The sequence below is a fragment of the Paramisgurnus dabryanus genome, chromosome 18 (assembly GCF_030506205.2).
Source record: "Paramisgurnus dabryanus chromosome 18, PD_genome_1.1, whole genome shotgun sequence".
NCBI lineage: Eukaryota > Metazoa > Chordata > Actinopteri > Cypriniformes > Cobitidae > Paramisgurnus > Paramisgurnus dabryanus.
The window spans coordinates 12747151-12771372 of NC_133354.1; the positions used below are offsets into that span (position 1 = coordinate 12747151).

The 24222-nt window shown below is 36.6% G+C and overlaps 2 protein-coding genes across 2 annotated transcripts in view; one reads left to right on the forward strand and one right to left on the reverse strand.

The window, feature by feature from the left end:
• The window catches only part of dnai1.2 (dynein, axonemal, intermediate chain 1, paralog 2), a 30839-nt gene extending 13518 nt beyond the window's left edge, over positions 1–17321 (reverse strand). Inside the window, exons 1-19 of the mRNA XM_065244291.1 lie at positions 17141–17321; positions 16965–17021; positions 16799–16885; positions 16624–16704; positions 16325–16451; positions 16194–16243; positions 15924–16091; positions 14879–14938; positions 14627–14755; positions 14405–14489; positions 12806–12923; positions 12637–12680; positions 12292–12539; positions 11134–11223; positions 10739–10820; positions 10100–10179; positions 8887–9035; positions 7169–7268; positions 1788–1973 (exon numbers count right to left, since the gene is read on the reverse strand). Coding sequence (XP_065100363.1) covers positions 1788–1973; positions 7169–7268; positions 8887–9035; positions 10100–10179; positions 10739–10820; positions 11134–11223; positions 12292–12539; positions 12637–12680; positions 12806–12923; positions 14405–14489; positions 14627–14755; positions 14879–14938; positions 15924–16091; positions 16194–16243; positions 16325–16451; positions 16624–16704; positions 16799–16885; positions 16965–17021; positions 17141–17182 — 1983 coding nt within the window. The 5' untranslated portion in view covers positions 17183–17321. The remainder of the gene's footprint in view (positions 1–1787; positions 1974–7168; positions 7269–8886; positions 9036–10099; positions 10180–10738; positions 10821–11133; positions 11224–12291; positions 12540–12636; positions 12681–12805; positions 12924–14404; positions 14490–14626; positions 14756–14878; positions 14939–15923; positions 16092–16193; positions 16244–16324; positions 16452–16623; positions 16705–16798; positions 16886–16964; positions 17022–17140) is intronic.
• A 362-nt stretch (positions 17322–17683) lies between these two features.
• On the forward strand, positions 17684–23626 carry stx2a (syntaxin 2a). Its single transcript, XM_065244210.2, has 9 exons — positions 17684–17836; positions 20475–20534; positions 20671–20770; positions 20921–20995; positions 21361–21428; positions 21660–21768; positions 22117–22190; positions 22264–22401; positions 22538–23626. The coding sequence occupies exons 1-9, from the start codon at positions 17807–17809 to the stop codon at positions 22709–22711; spliced, it is 828 nt and encodes a 275-aa protein (XP_065100282.1). The 5' UTR covers positions 17684–17806; the 3' UTR covers positions 22712–23626.
• Positions 23627–24222: the final 596 nt, after the last annotated feature.

The window sequence follows — 24222 nt, forward strand, 5'->3', positions numbered from 1 at the left end:
TGTAGCTTAACTAAATTGATTGCAACCACTTACCTTCACAAAATTTAGTGAATTAAACGAATAATTTTTTTAGTGTATAGTGTACCTGTTTGTGACCTAATGGTTTTGAAGTGCACTAAGGGGCTGTGTACACCAAAACTTTTACGCCCGCGGCCGGCGCATGTTTTCAATTGTTTCCAATGGAAGCTCGGCGTTTTTCAAATAAGCCAGCAGCTAGCGGGTTTTTTCCGCGCTGAAAACCGGCGCTCGGCGTTTTTTCCGCGCTCGGCGCTGAGTGTCGAGAGTTGAAAGAGATTCAACTTTGGGAGAAAAGCTCCGCTCGTCAATGTCAGTTCTCACACGGCCGCCCAATCACAGTGGAGGAGGGGCGGGACATTACCACAGTAACCAACCGGCTCGCAGCTGAAGTATCACAGCTATCAAAGCGCTCAGCTGAAGAAAGCTGGCACTCAGCTGAAAAACAGCTGGCATTCGGCGTCCTCAAGGCGTTTTCAGCCGCGTTTAAAAGTTTTGGTGTACACAACCCCTTAAAGTGCTAGTTCACCCAAAATGAAAATGATGTCATCATTTACTTTCCCTTATGTTGTTATAAACCTGTATGAGTATTTTTCTTCTACTGAATACAAAGGAAGATTTTTGGTAAGAACACAGTTGACAGTACGTATTGACTTCCATAGTATTTGTTAAAGCAACACTAAAGAGTTTTTGCTCTTTGCTCCCCCTACAGGTTGGAAGCAGAATTGTCCATTACCACTGTCATAATTAATTTAGCCTACTGCAGCAAAGCTGGCTCTGATTGGATTGTAGGTCTGCCGTAAAGCAAGTTTTTGTAGTTTTCACTTGAACTTCAGGACAGCGACCCGACGGTTGGAAACTTCTTTAGTGCGGTTTTGGCCGTTAGAGGGCTGCAAAGTGAATGTGAAAGTGCCGTTCATCCTGTTTCGAGTGGATGAACGACTGAAACTTTTTTGGAAACGTTGCTTTAAGGTAAAAAAAAATCTTTGGTGTTGCCTTAATCCTTCTACGAAAGTCACTGATTTATCTGACAATCATTTATCAAAATATCTTCTTTTGTATTCAGTGGAAGAGAAAAACTTTGTGAACTTTTTGAAAAAATGAGGGTGAGTAAAAGATGGCAGATTTTTTTTTTGGGGGGGGGGGTGAACTTTCCCTTTCAAAGCATAAAAGGAATCTGCTTCTGCTGCTTTTGATGTCAATAAACCAGAGTCACATGACCTTTACACGTAATTGGCTGAGTGCAGTGAGTAACGATGGCAGTATGCATGGATGTCACGCACATCTGCACGGTCACCCAAATAACTGTCATTGAGATAAAAGGAAATGGATAGCATTCACCAGATATCATAAGACTCGCTCAATAAGGCTCTCAATCATGTAATTTATGCATCACTATAGACTACCTGATTGATGTCTCCGGTCACTCTACGGGCTAATGCAAGGCAAACAAATGATGTTTAAATTTACATCATGGGGGAAGCGATTCAATACGCTTTGTTAATGTGTTAACCGGAACATTCTCATCCATTTCCACTTAGTTAAAGTGAAACGCTCAATAACGCTCTAATGAAATATGATTTTTCATTCTACCACAGCCGGTTCCTCACTAGCCGTATATACACATCGGATTGCAAAGATGCAGATGCAGCTTTCTAAAAATTGTAGCGTGATACGGTGGTGATTTTAACAACGGATGCTGAATACGAGTGAGCTGCAGTGATTTCATGTGATCTTTGGAGGCCTACACATAACACGAGGGCATGTTTTACCTTAGGCTTCTTGCGGAGGTTTGGAGAGAGCTTTAGGCTGGTGACATAGCCACGGTCATCGCCCACGATGATGATTGGGTGAACAGGGTTGAACTCGATGCGAGATAGTTTGGATGTCTTCTTAGCTACTACCGCTTGCTGGCAGAGAGCCTCAAATTTGTTGATGCTGAGGTCAAAAACATGAACCTAAAAAAGAGAAAAGCGGAGGCATTACAGGCTGTTTTATTCTATATTTGATTGTCATTCATTTATGTCGTTTGTTTTCATGTTTATAGTGAGACAGAGGCATTAGCACTATTAGCACCTCTGTAAATTATTCTTTCACTCTGGCTGCAAAAAATATGTCAGCGAGCTTATGATGCATTTGGGTATGTGTGTGCGTTTATGTTTAATATATTCATGTGTATGAGTGCTATGGTGTTTGTGGAGGTGTTAAAAAAATTAGACCATCTGGTGTGGAGAATCATATTTGTGTACGCTTTGGATGTTTTTTGTATGTATATGTGCATGAGCCTCTGTGTGTATACAAGCCCGAATTCACATTTCAACTTTAGTGCTCACAAAACCTGGATATGAACCTTTAACTTTTAACAGTACCCTTGCTTGTGTATTAATGCCTCTGTAAAACAGCATGTGGTCCGAGGATGACAAAAATCTGTTCCAAAACCTAGTGAGGTGCATTCAGACGAAGCATTTAAATGACTTGACACGAATGCAGTTTTAAAAGTTAGGCAACTTATCCACGCTGACTTTTTGCCAACATTAAAGAAAAGTTGATGTCTATGTAAAACAATCCAACAAGGCTACAGTAATTATACAGAAGGGAGTGAGCAAGTGATGTGTGATTATAATTTCCATCCTCCTCATTGTCATTCACACATCATGCTGCCCACCTAAGTGTGGTCACTGCTGTGTCAGATCAATGAGAGCGGAGCAGAGGCAGCTGAATTCAGGCTTTGATACTCATTTGTAAATATTTGTCAAGCAGCGTGGTTCATAATTAGTCAGTGAGTGTGAATGCGTCTTAACAGACGAATGATATTCTGGGTGGCTGACGCAGCAGTGAGAGGACACGTACCATGTCAGGACTAATGATGCCATCTGTAACTGCGGGAGTAACACAACAATTTTGTGGCAAAGATTGCGCCGGAAGGAAGCCCTCGATGAGCAATTTAGTCAGCTATGATTATTTTCATTAATTTGTAGGGTACCTTTATTTTTTTACAGTTAAAATAGTCGAGAGTGCCGGCTAACAGTAGAGGAGCAAAGAACTGACAAATTCCAATTATAGTTTAATATTGTAATAACAGCACGATATCTACCAAAGACTGATACAGCACATACCTAATCAGTTAAGCCAAATTTAAATTCAATGTCATAGCAGTAAATGTGCACATGCATAAACAGTAATTTCTTTATTATATAGCTAATTGATTAAATCAAAACACCACTTTTTCAATATTTTACTATGTTCTTACCTCAGCTTAGATTAATTGATACATACCTTTTTTCAATGTATGCACTTTTGATCTTTGTGCAGTGCTTCTTGAATGTGTTAGCATTTAGCCTAGCCCCATTCATTCCTATGGCTCCAAACAAAAGTTTTATTTTGTGCCACCATACTTACTCGTGTAACTACTCATGTAACAGTCTTTAAAAAGAGAAAACATCGAAATGTTTGGTGGCTTCTAAATTCATCCCTGTTTGGAGCCATAGGAATGAATGGGGCTAGGCTAAATGCTAACACATTCACGAGGCGCTGTACAAAGATTAAAAGTGCACGCATTGAAAAAAGATACGTATATCTTTTAGAACATAGTAAAATATTGAAAAATGGTGGTGTTTTCCTTTAAGGGCCTATGTCATGTCCTAATATCAAAATTCGATAAATAAAATTGAATGAATATTAGAAGTATCTATCATTTTATATGGACAAATGTCAAAGATTACAAATGTTAAAAAATTACAAATGGTACAAAATTATATGTGTTTTAAATCCCAAGGGATAGTTCAGCCAAATATAAAAAAACTTTTTCTCCAAGCCAGTACAGTAAGTCTTTAATCTATGGAAATCCAAAGGATAGGTTTAATGCACTCTGCTATACACCATATGATTAACGTGGATATGGATCATCTTAAGCTCCAGAGTTAAGCTCTTTAAAGCAATGCAAAATCTCATATCGTATATCTGCATAATCTGTATGATTTGTGTGTTATTTCCCTAATCTGTATGATTTCTTTGTTTGAGAAAAAGACTGTGTTTTGTTAGTTGCTAAAAATCTGGTCTTGAAAATTTTGTCTGACAACTGTGGTCACCATTCACTTTTGATTCAAAAAGAGCAGTTTCCTTTACAAATAACTACTTGTGTGTTGCACAGAAGTCTTGGGGTATACACACCAAACGCGACTTCAACGATTTGTGCGAGTAGATTACATACAAAGTCAATTTAAAGACGTGGTCAGGCGCGTCCTTGCGTTGGGCGATGCGAATGACGTGATATGTGGAGCGGGTTTGCTGCGAAAAAAAGCGTAAAATTGGCATGATACAAAGTTAAATCCCGCGAGTAATCTAGAGGGAGTAACGCGATGCCCCACGTTTGGTGTGTAAATAGCATTATAATGCAATTGATGAATTATAATTGAATATTTTCAACTTGGGCGAAGACGTGTTTGAGGCAAATAGCGCATGTTTTCGCGACAAATGCGCCGCCCATATCGCATTGCCCCACGCGTCTGATTGCGTCTTTACATTGACTTTGTATGTAATCTACTCGCGCAAATCATTGAACTTGCATCTGGTGTGACCCCACAGTAATGCTACATATTCACCAAATGTCAATCGTGGGATTTAACTTTGTGTCATGCAAGTTTTTCGCTCGAGTTGAATATTTTCAACTAGGGCAAAGATGCGTTTGAGGCGAATAGCATGTGTTTTCGCGGCAAATACGCCGGCCATATTGCGTCATTTGCATCGTCCCACTCGAGGACGCGTCTGATCGCGTCTTTGCATTGACTTTGTATTTGATCTACTCGCTCAAATCGTTGAACTTGCATCTGTTGTGAACCCACAGTAAGTTTCAAGAAGCAAAAGGATGACATAAATCCTCCAGACCTTTAAAAACAACTTAAAACTCATCTCTTCACAATGTGCAATAAATAACCCCGTTTCTCTGTTCAACACATTTTCATCTTTATTTCTATACTTCATTTTAATGTATGTTTTGACAAATTGGTTATTTGTTTTCTTTGCTTTAGGTTGATCAGTGTTTGTTTATTTCCATCTGCCTGCTGCTTGTTTTTTGTCATAATAAGCAGTAGGCCTGTATATTTGTCTTATTATTTGTATTAGGCCCACACTGTGAAGCGACCTTGGGTTCTTGAAAGGCACTATAAAAATAAACATATTATTATTATTATTATTATTATAAATGTGACCCTTTCTGTAAAATCCAGGCTACAGTCTCCTGATTAGAATCAACAAAGTAAAAAAGTAGTTTAATTTCACTCATTGATTTCAATCCATTAACCTTTTCATTCAATATTAAGGATATTAAGGTTATATTTTTACAGAATGCTTTTACATTATGATTTTATGTAAATAACAGTAAATCAATAAAATGAATTCAGCTGGTTTTCACAGGCATGGCCACAAATAATAATTTGAACCAATAAATGTTTTCCATTTTTGTTTATTCAGTTAATGCATACATGAAATGTTGCCGTTCGATCAATTTAAGATCAACTGGCAACATTTAATGTAAAACCAGACTGAAGCCATTACTTTCAACAAAAACGACATTCTCAGCTTGTCCGCCAATTGTTGACATTGGTATTACACCAAAGCAGCATTTGAGTTGTTTGTGTTTGCTGAGGAACAGAGTGATGCCTTTACAGGATCACACTGTAATGGGCTTCCTGTAGAGAGCAGGTGTAATTTAGCCCATCGGAGCCGGGTGTTAGTAAATAACAGTGAAAGCCGTCACAGCACGGCAGTCCAACCTGATCGAGCCTGAGACCGACAGGTGATGCCTGAAGTGTCCTAGACGGTTGCTGAGAGCAGCTGTGCGAGTGAGATTAATTGGTAGCGATAGGAGACAGGATGGATGTCACGGCTCTTGACTCACACGGGCAGATTGTTTGTGTTTGTGTGCTATAGCTTACAGGTGAAGTCACACATGGTTGGACACAAATCTCACTGTTTGGATGCTACTGTGTTTCATTAACAAATCCTCATAGTGCTTATAAGGGCAGGCATGCGTGTGTCTCCAAATATCTCTCTAAATAGGAATAAACAGTTTCCTGAAGTGAATTTGTGCATAAAACTTTTTCATAAACACTTAACTCTTTCGCCGCCATTGATGAGTTATCTCGTCAACTAAGAGAAAACGATTCTCAGCCAATGACAAGTATTTCCGGCTTTCCTTAATACCACTATTATCAATCAGGTGGCGCTCTTCTGCAACTTATAAAAATTTATAAATTTATAAAAAAGCGGCTTGTCCATGCATTTTTTTTAAATCGTTCTGAATCTGATCTCTATTAAAAGTCCTTCACAAAAATTTAATTATTGAGCTTTTTGCTGAAAATTTGATGTTTTTGAAAAAACTTATCCATATTTGAGAGGTGATGAAAAGAGAACAAATGAAGGTTTTTTTTAAGCATAGGGTCTGTTCTTTCATTTGATGTACTGTATGTTTATATATTTAAAAAAGAAAATTTTCTGGAAGGCATTAAACTTAAGTGAAAATCATGAAAAATGCTGGCGCTGGCTGGCAACTTAAAAAAAAAAAAACACTGGCGGCGAAAGAGTTAATTAATTCAAGAAAAATGTTCTCACCCCATTGGCAGATTTTTTTTGCTTGTTTTAAGCACAAATTCACTTAAATTGTACATTTTTTGTCTAAAAACTAGACTTATTTTCTTAAGTCAAAATGACTTAAGAAAATAAGTCTAGTTTTTAGACAAAATGCTCATCAAGAAAATACCATGTAACCATATCGCAAGTATCAAATGTGTCCTTGTGTCTTAAGTCGCACGGGTATATTTTAGCGATAGCCAAAAATACATTGTATGGTTCAAAATTGAACGATTTTGCTTTTATTCCAAAAATTATTAGGATATTATCTAAAGATCATGTTCCATGAAGATATTTTGTAAATTCCCTACCGTAAATAAATCAAAACTTTATTTTTTTGTGAGTGGATGCAGTTGTTAAGGATTTTAAATGTGATTTTTTCAATATGTAGATTTTTTGCACCCTCGGATTCCAGATTTTTAAATAGTTTGTATCTTGGCTAAATATTGTACTTGATGATAATTTCAAATTTTAAATTCACCCTCATGAATGGTTTTGTGATTTAGGGTTATGAATCATGTCTTACCTTTCCATCAGTAGTGACAGCAGCGAAGACAGCAGATGAGTACGGAGCCCAGGCCACATCTCCCACGGCAGCATTTAGGTCAAATGTAAACATGGGTGCCCTATCAAATAAACAGATGGTTACTTGCACAGATAAATTATAATAAACTCTTAATATTAAAATTAAAACACACTCTTCTGAATTAATTTAAAGTGGTCATCCAGAAAGTCAAAGCTTCTGTTTAAAGTCAGACTATAGACGGTTAGTGTTTTCAAGGATGTAAGCTCTGTTAATATAAAATAAAGCCATCTGTAGTCTTCCTTAAAAACAACATTATCATGACTTCCCCAGGCAATCATAGAAATGAGGAAGACAGAAGGTACCTAAAATCAATAGTACCATAAATCCAATGAAAAAGACTGCTTCTCAGTCTGGTGACGGATGAATGGATATCTAACCTGTTTTTTCTCTTTGCACCAAGACAGAAAATCCTTTGTCTCTCACAAACTTTATCTGTTTATCTCCGCCTGTCTCAGTGCTGATAGCTTTCTGGCGTGCTCAATATTATATATTTTAGGTAATGGCACGTATATGATTTCACTCATTAAACTATTACTGTGGGCACGGATGAGATTCAGATGTAATCAGATGCTCAAGATAATTTGATAATGTCAAATAATCTTAGATAAATACATTTATACTTCAAAAAGGCATAGGCAAAGACTTGAGAGGCACATCATCTTTCACAGTGCAGTCATTCACAGACAATATATATATAAGAGTTAAACAGAGTCTTATTTAATCTTATTCTTACTACGGCAAAGTATTTAATTGGTCCATTGAGACTGCCCCTGCAATACCGTACTCTCATTTTCTTAACATAAAAAAGCACCTCTCACGTTCCTGTGTTAACATTTTAGTTTTTGCATACAGAAATAATAATTTTTTTGCTCTCATGATATTTGTTTAAAAAGGCATAAGGTATTCCTTGTTTCTATACACAATGAACTTAATATTTGGACCCTTTTAAATGCTCAGTCTGGACTGACCACAAACCTTTATAGACCCTATAAATCCTTCAAGAAGTAAAGATCCATGGTAGTAAACCAAATTTGGACAGACAGCAGACATGCCTTGTGTAGCTGACCCTGGCTGGACCAGTTTCTTAGCACAACAGCTCTCTGCTGGCAGCTGTGGGTACTGCATCCACTTTAAATCATTGAAACTTCAGAAATAAGTCACCCACAATTGAAAATGCTCATATATATATGCGTCTGTGTTGGCATGATGGTGAGTAAATTATAGTTAATTTTCATTTGAAGGACGCGACATCCGAAGGATCCAGCCTTCGAATTGGGACACAGCTTAATTGTAATTATTGAACCCAAGGGTGTCTTTTGGCAGTATAGAGAAAGCCTAACAGAGCTGACAAATGAAAACACTGACAAGCTATGTCTATTTATTGTAATTGTAAGAGTAATGTGATTAGAAGGGCATTTAATATAATTTACTCCTCTAATTCTCACCCATCAGAGGCTCTTCTTCTGCTTGACGCAGAGAAGGCCTTTGATCGGGTGGAATGGGATTACCTCTTTTATGCGTTACAGAAATTTGGTTTTGGCAAAACATTCATATCCTGGGTAAGAGTAATGTGTGTGAAATGAAATTAGCTAGAAAAGGCTGCTGACCGCAGTTAATGGAAAATTGAATGTAGATGCTGTAGGGAATTCTGCACATACGTGATTGTGTGATCCCAGATTTTCACTTTCAAGTCTGAACTGCAGGAGATAAAGACATTGGGATGGAAATGGTTCCACCTTACAGCATCAACCGCCCTGTTGTGGGCATCGTATGTCTCCAGTAATTGGCTCGAATAGGATTTGGAGCACTGCAAAGCACACAAACACACACATTCATTGAACAAATTAACTTGAATTATGGTTATTAAGACCATTAAGAAAAAGTAAAAAATAAAGACTATCAGATTTCAAAAAAAGTCTCATTTTGTTGTTTGTCTAGTTTAGCTCAAAAGGAGTGCTTGATGGATGGCATTCATTGTTTCCAGGACAGTATGGCAGAGCATATAAAACATAAGGGCTTTGAGCTTAATCTTAGGGATAAATCTGAAGAACGCTGAGATTGGCTGTCAGTCTTCAGGGAGACAGATGGTAGTTTTTCACCAGCGGTTTATCACTGGCAATACTGAGATTTAATGAGCATCAAGCACATTTGCCAATGTAGCGAATGAGACAAGATAAAACCTTAAACTACCAGTTTTATTGCATATTTTACACTGTGGGTGCCTGTGTGATTCACAAGCGTACAAGATCATCCCATGCACTTTTTGATAGCAATCAGAAAACTGACTGCGCCATCAGTAATTTACTTTTCAGTACTTTGAGCTCTGTATTGGTGAAACTGAATAAGGGTAATGTGAATGTGTGATAGGACTGATAGGACACTAGCAGCTAAAAAGAAGATAAATCCTCTGCATACATTAAAAGCTGTGGCATCAGTCATTTAAAATGAAACAAATCACACAGAACAACATGCAGCATACACAGAAACTGAGAAAATTGTGTCTGAATGAATAGTCTGAGGGCTGGTCGACCCCTGGCTGAATAATAAAAAACAAGAGAGGAGTAGACAGACTGTTATTATCCGAAGCCGCCCCGTACTGCTGAGATAGCAGCACAAAGTAAGGGAGTTAATAAGAGCACTTCCTCGCTGCTTGATGAAAGGTGCATTATATAAACAGTGACTGCCCAGCAGGAGACGACTACCACAAACGCAACAAGTCAACGCTCCCGAACTAAAAAACACAATGACAATAAGAGTCGAGAACACACAAACCTAAGAAAACAGGCATGATAGAGATATATCCACAAACAGATCGAATTTGAGATAAAGTATAGGAAATTTTAAAATCAAGAAGTGTGATTGATAACAAACCTTGTATATCTTTCCATCCTGAGTGCCAACAAGAAAAAGGTAGTCGATCTGTTTATGGAAGTCAAATGCTGTTCCACAAGCTACACACAAAAGAGAAAGTCTTTAGTAAGTGTGTTACAGACGGATTCATTGGATGCACAATCGTTGTCACGGTTACGCTCCTGGCCCAAAGTTAACTTCCGGTCTGTGTTTGTCTGGTTAGTGACTAAACTGATATCTGGAACAAATACCTTGCCGAAAATTAAAATGTTTTGGTTTCCTTAACACACGAGGCGACGGCGAGCATGGATCACCGCTGTGCGAAGAGAGGATCTTTAGCTAACATTGTATAGATCAATTTTACACAGTAACGTTAACTCAGTCTAGTAGTTGATATGCTGATGATTTAAATATGGTAATTTACCTTGTTATCAGAAATAATCTAGACTAGAAGGACTCTGTTGTTATTGATTCTACGCAGAAGTCTACCAGAAGTTTAGTTTGGGCCACACAAGCCATTTGTTTATGTTGTTGCAATTGAAACTGTCTATAATACATAGGTAGTTCAGGTCCTGAAGGGTGGTTCGGTCAGTACATATAAAAAAATGTCTAATTGGGAACATGATTATATTTACAACGTACCGTCTTGTTGATTCATACCTGTGCTGTGCATGTTTGATTGGCCATCAGGTATAGCGCCCTCTAGGGACAGGTTGATGATATCTGTAAAGACTAGTTCATTCTGAAATCCAAATGATTAGTATGGGGTTAGATTTGTTTCATATTACCAAATACATTTTTTACACACATTTTATGAATTCACATATTAGTAGAAAAAAAATCCAAAATCATTTTTGTTCAACCAATAATATATATTAATATATATATAAATATATAAAACATATCTCATATTTACTTGTAAATTCATAAAATGTTTGTGAAATTATATTACTTTTTTGTGGGTCATAATCGATTATTTGGTCCACATTCATAAACAGAAATATAAGAAACAGTAATACAATCAATCAGCTGACACTTAGATATCCCTCTTATACCTTCACAAGGGTCCAAGACACCACCCGTCCATCAGAGGACACTGAGAAGAAGTTGTGATTACTGTCCAAATCATCTTTCTGCCACTTCACCTGTCAATAGAAATGTAACAAAATTATACAGTAAAATCTGACATTTCTGATAGGCCAACAGTCACAAAAGCTGTAACATAACCACATGGAAATCTATGCCTATGCTCAGAATTGAGCACAACCATCCTTAATGCTGTCTTAATGCTTTGTATACTGCTTATTATTACAGCCATTCAATTATATACTTGGGGTGTTGCATGGTCGTCACATGCATGTTGAAGTCAGCAAGAACTGTAGGGTTATTTTGCTTTTTTTACCCAACTTTGTGTACAATTGTCTTATAAGGTTATGTTAAATGGTACCTCGACTTTGAAGACTTGTATGCTTTAATACTTAATATCTGCCTTCTACTGCTTAAAGCCATAGAAATATTAAATATATTAATTATTTAAAAAAAATCCAATATATAATACTCATTTTAAGCTGTGGAGGCCTCAATTATGTTTTGCACAAAGTGCATTTCAGGTGGATGGCATGCCGTGTGATGGTTGTTTTGAAATATTACTACAATTTACTAAGTCAATACTATTGTATCTACTGTTGTTTTTCACTTTTTTACCTCTCAGATCATCTTTTTTTTTAGATAATCTTTAATTTGTATGTTTTTATATTGTTTATCACTTACGTTAATCTCCTGTTCACATTAAAAGGGCTGAACAGAAGACATTAATGTTCTTGTAAACCCCAATACCGCCACCTACTGTCTCTGTGCATCAAGTCTCATTTTCTGTTATATTATCACATAATTTTATCTACTAATTGACTTATTACTGTTAACCTCACTGTAGTGTTAATAGAATCGGGTTTTGATTGCAGCCTTTTGACATCATGGACTGTGATAAAGTTTATTAAAACTAGAACATTTTGTACTGTTTCGTACTGAATTTTACATTTATGTAACCAATACATGTGTTTATAGCCAGGGTACCATTTAAAAATTGCTGCTTAGTGTTATTTCTTTTGTAAATGTTATGTGATTCAGAAAGTAAGTTCACTTCTTAAAATGTAAAATGAAAGTTTAGAATTATTATTTTAACCAATACTCCAGTGTCATGACCTCATCCATACCTGCCACACAGGGTCCATGTGCTTGCCTGTTTTGGCTGTGCTCATATAAGCTGGCTGGTCGCCCTGTTCCTTAAGGTTGTACACTGCAACACAGCCATCATAAAAACCCACAACCACCAGGTAGGAGAGATGTTCATGGATGTCTACACACATGACGCCTGAGGGTGTGGTGAAGACGAATTCTGGGTAAGTGGGGTTTTTCATGGAGTAGAAGAGAAGCATACCACATCCCTGTTTAGTAAAATCATCTAAAGGGGAAGATGGATCACATTTTAGTTAATCAGTTTCTCTACAACTGCTGATTCCTTTAATTTTCTCGTTTGGAATAAACAGAAATAAACCTACATGATCCTAGACCGACAGCAAACAAATCTTTGTATTTTTGATTCCTAGAAATAAAAATGTGAACAATTACATGTGAACATGTGTTTTTATCCATAGATAGAACACAAAAAATTACAGTGAAATAAATACTCGTATTGGCATTTTGTTGAGGTACAGTGTGAAAGCTCACCAGCAGAGGGCAGTCACAGACAGACGTTTGGCTTTATCATACTGGAATTTCCACAATGGGAGAAGAGTGCCCTCCTGCTCTCGAAACTCATCGGATGCATCTTCAAAGTACCTAAAATCTAAGGTTAGGATATAAAGGCTCTAATTCATGATGAAGGGTGTATGCAAAAAAAAATGCTGGGTTGTTTCAATTCATAACCAGGGCAAATATTCACATTTTGTAGGTTAATTTAACCTAATGTCTGGCTTTTTCCATATTTTACCCAACCATGGTTTGAAACAACCCAGCATTTTGAATAGTGTAACGTTAGTCAGGGTTTGAAATCAACACCCACCAAATGCGAAAAAAAATCAGCAAATGTGGGTAATGTTACATGTTAAATCGTGAATTTCTTGGTCAAGCTCATGTAAGCCAAATCTGCAAAATTTTAGAGCAATCGTGAGTCATCATGGTATACTAAAAACAGCAAAATACTTAAACATAGGAGTTTACACCGACACAGGTTTTCAATTGTTTCCAATGGAAGCACAGCGCTTTTCAAAAATTTCAGCACTTTTTTCCGCGCTGAGAGTAGGAGCTTTTTTCGCGTTTGACGCCGAGCAACCAGAGTTCAAACATTTTCAACTTTGGATGAACTGCTCAGCTCATCAAGTCACTTTTCACTCAGCCGTCCAATCACAGTGGAGGAGGGACGGGACAAATACCACAACAACCAACTGGCACATCATACAACGACTGGTAAACAAAACTAAAGAATCAATGCCAAAAGCGCTTAGCTGAAAAAACACCACATTTGGTGTCCGGCTGCCGTTTTCAGACGCCTTTAAACGCTTTAGAGTACACACACACAAAGCAACAACCATCTGCGCCCTAGACTGGAGAGTCGAGACTCATAAAGGCAAGAAAATAATAATGTGGCGATACTTAGCTGGAGTTACTAACTCTCAACGTAAAAAGGAAAGTTGCCCCAAACAACCAAGTAGACCAAGAAGAGCAGAGGTTTTTATACCAAGTGGCAAACTGGGTGTGAATGGATCATCTATCCACGTGTCTCAATCAGTTCCCTACCCCCTAAGTCGTGAATTGGTATATTGTATACAGGGGCTCGGGCACGGTAAGGAAACTGTCTCACTATACTACTGTACATTGCGAAACTTTGACTTATTTTCCGGTGACGTTCTCATTAAAACAAAACGTCAACACCGATATTTATAAGCATCACGCAGAAAGAACATCTCTCTAACTAATTTTTTTTAAAATGGTTAAAGAACAGTATAAAAACACTTTAATTATTCTGCTTTATGTAGTACAGACAAGAACAAAGTCCAGTAAAAAAGACAGTGCTAGTACAGCAAAAAGATTAAATCGAAAATCTATTTAGTATTTTATTATTAATATATAAATGATGGAATTTATTTGATGTTTATTGTACTGTGTTGATTTGCTTACCTAAAAGAAATTTTTTGTGACACATTTTTGGCTAGTAAAAATTCTGAATGGCCAATAACTTAAAAATGTAGTAGCCCAATTGGGTGTTTAAAGAAAAAGTTAATTTAAAACCCTGAGTGTAGTGTATTTATTTGTCAAACGATTACTTACCCAGTGCAATGTCATCAAATGTGTTCTGATTCACCATACGCTCAATGATTTTGGACACCTTAGCCACTTTGGTTATGTCATCACTCTAAAAGAAGAAGGGACCTTTATCAACACACTCTTGTGCACAATCAGTAGCTCTTGAAATCTGTTTAAATTTTGATTCACATCTGTCAATGTGGTTTAACTTATATTTGCTTTCTTGGAAGCAAACAACACTCGTACCTGAGTTTCTGCTGTGACTATTTTCTTCTTGCCTTTATCCTCCTCTTTCTTTGAAGGCTGGGCTTTCTGCTTCTCTTTAATTTTCTCCTGCCTTTGAAGTTCTTCTACATAAATGTCATGGATCGTCCACTGCAGAAAGAATAGGGCAGGTGTATGTACATAAACATACAGACGTGCAGTTTTTATAACACACACATAATTTTTAAATAATGTGCAAAAATAATTTACAAACAATGGGAAAAAATCTCTCACCTGATTGGCTGTTGCTGAGAAGTTTGCTCGAGGAGGAGGTTGCGTTTGACAACCTCTTTCCTGCAAAAAATCAATTCGCTATTAAAAGAAATAGAGAAGGCTGAACACACCAAAGGGTGCACCATGCGAAGCTCGTCACAACATGCAGTTTGTGTTGAAAAGTAGTGGGGAAAAAGATCAGATGAAAAAACATTAGGCTACAGCAGGACAGGAAAAATATTGAATAATGATGCATAAAAAATGGCTCTTCAATGTTAGAAACCCGACTCAACAGTGTGGCTGTTTGTCATGTTCACAGAGAGAGATTGTATAACTTGGACAAGAACAAACTTTCAAGAATTTGTTCAAGTTACTGTCGGCTCATGCATGTTTTTGGGTCATTTTAGAATCAGTAATAGTTTATTTTGTTTAAGTTACTTTTTTGGAAAATGTACATTGTTTCTTTCTGTATTTAAACTGCATTGCATGTTTTATTTTGTGCAAATAAACCTTTAACATTTCGTGGTTCACTTGATTTTTCAGAACATTTTTACCAAATGCTTTCATGCAGTGGTGGGGACAAAATCAGCCATTTCAGAAAGTGGTGGGGACATGTCCCCAGTGTAAATGACACCTATGACAACATGTATGTAGCATCATGTGTGTGGTTTGTCATTTCAAAATATGTGTTCGGCGAGTCGAGTGAACCTATGTGCATCACGTGTTTTGTCAAAATAAGTGCCTGCTGCAGATGCGTCTAAAGGGTTTCTGATAAAAGTGACGCTTGCGTTTTCCAGACACTCGCTTAATCTCATGCGTAATCAGAGTTTACTGTTAAGGGAGTGTCTTGGGATTATTTTGTAAACATGTTTCTCTTTTTATCATAAACCGTTTCGACGCTTGTGCAGCAGGCACTTATTTTGACAAGACACATGATGCACATGGTTCACATGAAGCAACGAACACATTACTTAATTTGTGCCCGTCGGAAGAGAAGTCACCAGCCTTCAATAACAATAAAAGTTCAATAACATGACCCATAGGTCCTGATGTATCTGGCTCTCACTCTTAAAGGGTTGTTTAGAATCTGTGAAGCCCTCTCGCTGAAGTTGAACTGATTGGTAAGTTTCTGCTCTTTTTTGCCAGCTTTGATGTCCACGCTGTCTGGCCTCTCCTCGCCTCCACCGTCCTCCCCTTCAGCAGTATCCTCTCCACCCTCCACCTGCTCAGTCACCTGAAAATAAAATGCATTTGCCATTTTTTTTTACATTTAGTTCATTTTGAATAAGTTTAGCGATATTTCGTAAAATTGCTATTGATAAAAACTTTTTCTTACTGGAGTTATAGGTTTTTCCTCTTCAGCAACCACATCTTCTATTAGCTTTTCTGAAATAATTGATATCACAGTTTGTAATTTAAGGATTGCTTTCATTTTGAATAATTTTATTAAAAAAAGTTTTTTTTTACCCTCCATGATGCCTTGTTTAGCCACCTGTCTCCGAGCCTCGTGGGTGTCTTTGTGCAAAAGGTTCCCTTCAAGTACAAAGTGAATAGCCAGCTGATCCACACTATTGATTTGCTTATAGCAGCCATCCTGAACACACAACAGTTTTTAGTCATTTAAACCAATAAACCAAACCATTTTTAGCAAAAAACGAAGGCTGGTTATTTTAATGTAACAGAACTACATGCAAGTAAATGCTGGGCATAATCATGGTTAAGGGCCTTCATTTTTAACAAGTTATAGAAATGTAGTGGCACCTTACTTTGAAACTGTATCTAACAATGTTCTGTGGAGCGTGTGGATTGTTTGCTGTTAGTATTCTTGTAAATTCCTCATTCAACTCCTTTGCAACACAAGAAAGAGAAACATGTAATATGAATAATCATCCTTTGAATTTCATTATTATGTGACATTAAATAGGAACCAGGTTTACATACTGTCTCAGTTAAGTCCAGCTGGTCTGGAGGCTTCACAGTCTTTCCCTGCATTAATTCTTCTTCTGCATCAATCCCATCGTCATCATCCTGTAGGACAAAAAAGGTTTTAGAAACATAAGCTTGTTGTTAAAAATGTCTGACAACATTCTCAATAAACTGTGAATACCTTCTTTTTCACTTTCATGCCCTTTGCAGCAGGTGCTTTTGACTGGATATTCAATCCCTGAATTTAAAGAGAAAAAAGTCAAATGCCGTGTCCTGAAACACTTTCAAACACTGCAATGCCCTTACGAAGTAAACTAGCGGAGATACGTTACATTAGCTTTAAGATAATTAACTTACCTGTTTAGATTTTACCGTCGCGTGTTTCTGAGTCAGAGGCATGTTAACCTATCAAAGTATTAATTTTACTGTCAAGCTGTTAGTGGCGACACGTTTCTTTAATTTAAAGATAAATACGTTTGCATGCTCGTTTCTCAAACTATTTGCAGCAGTACCAACATGTGTATACGAGTTCCCTGGCAACGGCCTCGTCAGACTCGAGCTTGTAATGAGCATGCGCAAGAGGCGTTACACCTGCTGCTCCAGTCCGCACTGAACAGAAACAGCAACAGAAATTAAAGCAATACATTTATGTTGTGGAAAACTTCAACTTGCACATGATTTTCCTCGTATGTACTGAAATAGTTTGAAAAGTAATTTGCAAATACGTACAGTCAAATACGCCTGGGATTGCGGAAGTAAATAAGGCAGGGCTTTGAGTCAACCGTCGTCCTGTGTAAACAATAGGCGTGTTAAAATTCATACGGCGTTGCGCAGACTGATCGGTTTATTACATCAAAGTACCGCGAGAGTGATTCGAAAGCACTGCCTTCGAATGGATCTCGCGGTACTCAGTCTCAGATGGTAAACGTCTACCGGTGTCCGCAGCACCGCGTTAAGTTAAACACACCTTTTGTCATATTCTAGTGTAGGCGGCAGGTGCGAAACAAATGATTCAACCTTGAAATGAAGAACCGCCTGACTGATTTAACACCCGTAAGATTTCAAATACATTTCTTTCTTTGTGTTATTTTAAACTCATAGTAGATTCTATTATTATACTCAGGTATACTTATACTTTCACTATCGCACCTGTAGTGCCTAGAATCGTTATTGCAATTGAAAACGAATGTATGTGGTGTACGGCACAATTGATGGTGCTTATACGATCAATTCTGACAATATTTTTAAACCCCCTGGGGTGTATTCCAGAAAGCTGGTTATGTGGCTTACCCGGGTAAGTTTAGGAGTAAGTAAGCGGATAACCTCTGCTTTCGGTTCCAAAAACGGAGGTAACTTTCGGGTTATGTAAGTAACCATAGCAACTGACTCTCTGAAGATAACCTGCTCCGGAGCAGGTTATGTTGCAGGGTAAGTTCATTTTAGTTAATAAAACGAGACTTCGGAGGAAGTCTGCGCATGCGTGCACTTATGACGAGCGTACAGCGGGCGTGGAAGCATATATTTTGCATAATATTACAATGTTAAAGCATTTATTTTATTTTATTATATTTACAGTCGCGAATATTTATTGCTGTCTTAAAAAATGTGTGATATGAATTTTTTTTAAAGAAACTATTTTTTTAATAACATGGATTGTTATTGGTGATTGGACTAATTACTATAAATTTTATTATTAATTAAATTTAATTAAAAATTTATTCATATTTGTGTTCGGACTAAATACTATACATTTAATTATGTTCATTAGTAATATATCTCCAAATATCAGTGGATGTATGAAACATAATTCCATCAGTTAATTAATGTTAACAATAAAGTACATTTCCATATCAATTTTGTCAATTCATAAATAACCTCATCTTTCACTTACTAGATAATTTGAGATGAATCTAAAGTTATAATAAATGTGTGTGCAAATACATTGTCATTAATGAATCTTAACCTATGTTACTTAAGTGACAATGTGGCAATGTTACAGTAAATGGATATAACAAATAGAAACACATGATGCCTATCATAATAATAATTACTGAGGGATCGAAGTTACCCCTGCCTGCAGTCTCTGATAGGCATGTGCATCTGACCTGGCCCACAGAATGACACCCATGAAGCACAGGCATGATTTAACACTGACCCACATAGTGACACAGGTGAAGCACAGACTTCATTAGGTGAAACACCATTGAATCACAGACATGGCATAGTGGTCAGAGATTTTCTATTATATCAGTTAGAATCATGTACACAATGAAATGAAATTATAAATATATATTTCATAGTATAATATTTATTTCTTAAACATGCACTTCAGATCCTTAGCCCTCTCTCTACATTTGATCTATAGTTGGTGTTTTTCTAAATCACCTTTATTTCTTTAAAATTGACCTTTTGTAGCTGCCTTCCTGAGCTATCATTTTTGAGCAAAGGGAAATTGAGATATTTGCATATATTAGATGATACAGGACATATATTACAACATGTTACTATTGACACTAATGTAACATTTCTATTCTCCAATTCTGTCACAGCAGATCCTAATCGTCCAATGCAAATGAAGTGTAATGAAAAGCATTACAGTGTAGTGTAATGAAAAGCATTACACAACATTATTGAAAATCTGTAAGGACTGTAAGGAAGCTTTACAATTAAAAGAGGGTGCATTAATCTATCAGCTATCAGTAAATGTTAAAAAAGATGGTGACACAGTGTCATACAAGGAAAGTCCTAAAACTAAACAGGGTCACCCAAAGGAGCAGAAGTAAAATAAGTACAATATAGTGAATATTATCATAGTGCATTTTATGCCTACACAATACAATCATATCTTAAAAAAACAACAACTTTAAATAAGCCTTATGATGTATTTGCACTTTATGTGCCACAACTCTTATGAAATTAACCATGGTTTTATTGGTGTATAGTTGTAGTAACCATGTTTTTTTTGTGCATTGATTACTATCAGCAGAACCATGGTTTTACTACACTAACCATCGTTTAACTATGTTTTTTTGAAAACCATGGTTATTTTGTGGTTACCATGGTTTTACTGTAACCATGTTTTTTACTGTAGTAAAACCATTGTTACTTTTCACAGGGGAAAATATATTCATAATTCATATGTTTACAATCATATATAAAATCTATGATTATTTTGACTATATTAATTATTTTAGATTGTTTTAGATTATTTTAAATCAAATTGTGTGTATTTTCGTTGAGACACATATAATATTGGACTTAAATGGGGTAAAATGGGTTCGTATTAATTATTTAATTAATTAATTTGATCTGTTTTGTAATCACGCACTTCTAAGCCGATTATAAAACGTTGATTTTGCCAGAAAATATTAGTTTATAATGTTATTTCTCATTTAAAAACTTTTAAGTTCTCTGACGTTTCCATGGTGACTCGTGAAATCTGCGATCCATTGACAATGCCTTTATGTTGTTACCGTGAGCGCGCGTTAACTCTGGGTTACTTTCAGCGAGTTGATTGACCTAACTCTTAAACTGTGTTTTGGAACCGACATACCCCGAGTAAGCAAGTTTGGGGTTGATCAACCCAAAGTTCGGGGTTAATCTGATGGTAAGTTAACCCTGCTTTCTGGAATACACCCCTGCTGTCTCGGTGACTGTTTTTATTTGTTTTTGACTGTATAATACTGCGCAGACCCGAGGTGACACGGCTCCAGTAGAGACCAATGCTTTCCTAGATCAATTCCTCCCTAAGGTTTGTGTGCTCTTTTGTTGGTATAGTATCTGACTGCCTTCTAATGTTTATTATAACTATGTAAGAAACCATAATTTGATCATTGCAATTGCAAATGATTACGTAATGCCTTGTCAACATACTGTATACTCTACAGGTAGATGAGGTTCAGAAACTTATCCAGAGTATTTCCCATTCTGTGGGAGAGGTGAAGTCAAGGCATCATACTATTTTGACAGAAATCAACCCACCGAAGTGTAAGTACTCCTGCACAAATAAACATTAAACTGTACATCTTTGCATCTTTTTATGTTATTGTAAGTAACTAGTTGTCTAAAGGGGCTAAAACATTTTTGAGCGGCTACAGTCACTTCTCAATTGCTTTTACTAAAGTGCCCATTCAACAGATGTGAGAGAGGAGCTTGAGCAGTTTAACAATGATATCAAGAGGACAGCTGATGTCGTCCATGTTAAACTGAAAGGTGATTAAATGTACTTATAAGTATATAAGTTATACATGTTATGATGATAAGAGTTGATTTGACTCAATAGTCGAGTTGATTTGCTGTAACTCATACTGTATGTGACCCTGTGAAATCCATGCGTAAATCTCATATTCTAATTATGAGATTAGGAGCATCAGAGTTTAATTTTATTAATTGATTTTCACTTCAATTTCAATCTTGGCATGGCCTTACTCAATCAATGTTTAAGATATCAAGGTTATAACTTTATATTATATATGATGAGTTTATTTAGAAAACAGTCAATCACAAAACAATGACTTTAGTTGGGTTTACTTTTCACAGACAGCAAGATCAAATGTCACTATGCTTTTATTTGATAGGTTTGGAGGGAAATTTGTGTGAGAATGCAAATAGTGGCTCTGTGTACTTCCGCATCCAGAATACCCAGGTGAGACATCACCCTTTACTACATAAATATAAGTGCTTTATTCTCAAAGTGTGTTCCTTTAGCAAAAATGATAAAGCAATGTGCTTAATCACCAAGCTTGTGTGTTAAATTCCCATGAAGCACACAAAGGGGAATTCAAGAAGTGCATGTAAAATTATAACTCTTTTAATCCATATTTATTTAGTTGATTGTTTTGTTATCTTCCTCTTTCATGTTGTGAATCCTCCATAGCACACAGTTCTGTCACTGAGGTTTGCAGAAATAATGAACGTGTACAATCAAGAACTTTTATCTTTTCGAAAAAGCAGTAAAGAACAGATTCAAAGACAGCTGGAGATCAGTAAGTGAACTAACACACTTTTTACACAACATCACAGAATGTTTTGCTTACCACTGCCCATTGTCATTTGTATATTCCAGATAGGTCTAGTATGATTACCAGGATCATAAAATGTCTCTATAGAATATGAAAAGGCATTTAAAAAAAATAGCAGTAGCTTGCCTTTAAATTTTCTTTTACAATAACAATATACAATACCATACAGTACAACCAGGGTCATAATAGGTACAAATATCCTATACTATGACTAAAAAAACTAAAGGTTTTTTAAACGTATAAAGATTTTATTTGGGGATTTCATAAATGTCTTGATAGAAATCCAATAAAAATGTATCTTTTTGTTTTAAGAAGGCAGAATCCTCACCGAAGAGGAGACGGAGGTCTTGCTGCAGAGCAACAACTCTTCTGTTTTTACTTTAGATGTAAGTTCTTGTAAGTATTGATTACTTAGGTGTACTTTTGTCTTATAGTCCTAATATAACCCTCTGTGTGTAGAGTCTTCCTGGCTTCAACATTACAGGGCAAACACTGAATGAGATCGAGTCACGGCATAAGGACATTCTCTGTCTGGAAGCCAGCATTCGAGAGTTGAATAACATGTTTGTGGATATTGCAATGTTAGTGAGCAGTCAGGTAAGCTTGTCAATAAATAGATAGTAGGTCAAAGTATTATTAAACAGATGAACAGGGTCTTTCAGCATACATTGAATAACAGATTCATGCCATGAGCACCAAATAATGCGGATCATTTGAATTGTCTGTTCTACAGGGGGAAATGGCCAACAATATTGCAAAGACTGTAATGAAAGCTGAAAACTATGTAGAACAAGGAAAAGAAACCATGAAAGATGCTGTGGTTTATAAAAAATCTTGGCGGATACTCCCTCGCTTCCGCAGTTCATTTAAGAGCAAAGCTAAAGCAGTGACCGATGATGGTTCCTGAGAACTTTACCCAGTGTCATCAAGTGTTCATGAAACTATGACTATTGTGTTCTGTGCAAATGAGAGATTCGTAAAGTTGATCCTGTAATCTGTAAAAAGCAGGACCACCTTTCCTTTCATAACTGAATTTCCACCAGGATCTAAGTTAGACCTTTGTCTATACAAACAAATGTCTTGGTAGTTTCTCCGCAGCATAGTTAATAATTACACTTCCTCTTATGTGCTATAGTTTTCAACTAAAAATAGCAGCACTGACGGACGTCAATAGCTAGAGTTGAAGTCATGAATTTCATCTTTGTTTCTGTGTTGTTGTATTTGCTTTTGTTGTTGTTTTTTTTTGTTTGAGATGAGATGGTGTCCATTGGTTTCATGGTACATATTCAATGTTATAACTTAATTCCACTTGATTTATATAGACGCTCTGATTATTATAACAGAATGTTGGCAGCTTTGCTTTTTTTATTTTTAACCCTGCTGAAAAAACAGCATTATACCAGCATGGACCAGCATGGGAATTATGCTGGTCTGTGCTGGTTTAGCTGGTGGTCACCAACATACCAGCACCAAAACACAACATATTCTGGTCTTGCTGGTATGACCAGCATGGGATGCTGGTGCTAATGCTGGTTTGGTGCTGGTTTAGCTGGTGCTAATGCTGGTTTGGTGCTGGTTTAGCTGGTGTTCTGACCAAAACCAAAACACAATTATTCTGGTCTTGCTGGTATGCTGTTTTTCAGCAGGGAAGTGAATGAAGGATGGGTCACATACAATATACAGTACTTAATCAGATATTGACAGGCCTTGACTATGCTTGAGATGCTTTTATTGCTTGGTAATGTATTAATGATTGTAAATAACAGTTGTGTAGATTGCTAGAAATGTAGGCATTTCAAATAAACTGGAAACACTGGAAGGAGTTTGGGGTGTAATATATTACAATTTAAAAAGAGTGTTGTTCTGTTTTAAGTAGTCCACATTTTCAGAATATCACAGCATACACTTATTTATTTCTAAATACTGTATAGGTCTACAACTGACTTACACCAGATTGCGCAATAGATTTCCTTTAAAACAGTGGTCTCTGCAACATGGTGCCCGCAGGCGCACAGATTTTGCGAGTTGCCTGAATTTTAATATTTATTTATTACATATTTTTCTATTAGCTTGGCTTCTTTTATACATGTTTACATTTTAAGAAATTACAAAACATTAACAAATAAAATCATGAGTAGACTATATCTAAAAAGTAGCCCTACAGATTGTTTTATCCATTGCGGTAACCCTTGCTTACAAAAGTGACCCCTGCTTAAACAGACTGTGAGGTAACTATTCATCATATTTTAAATAGCAAACCACAATGACTGTGTTATGTACATTATTTTATAAAGTACATAAGTTACACGTGGCTCTTAGTTTATGATTAGACTTCGTCCATCACTAACCTGCCATTTGGTCGAGCGAGTAACTGACGTGGAAACGCACGATTTATGTCGTGTCTCAGGCCTACGCACT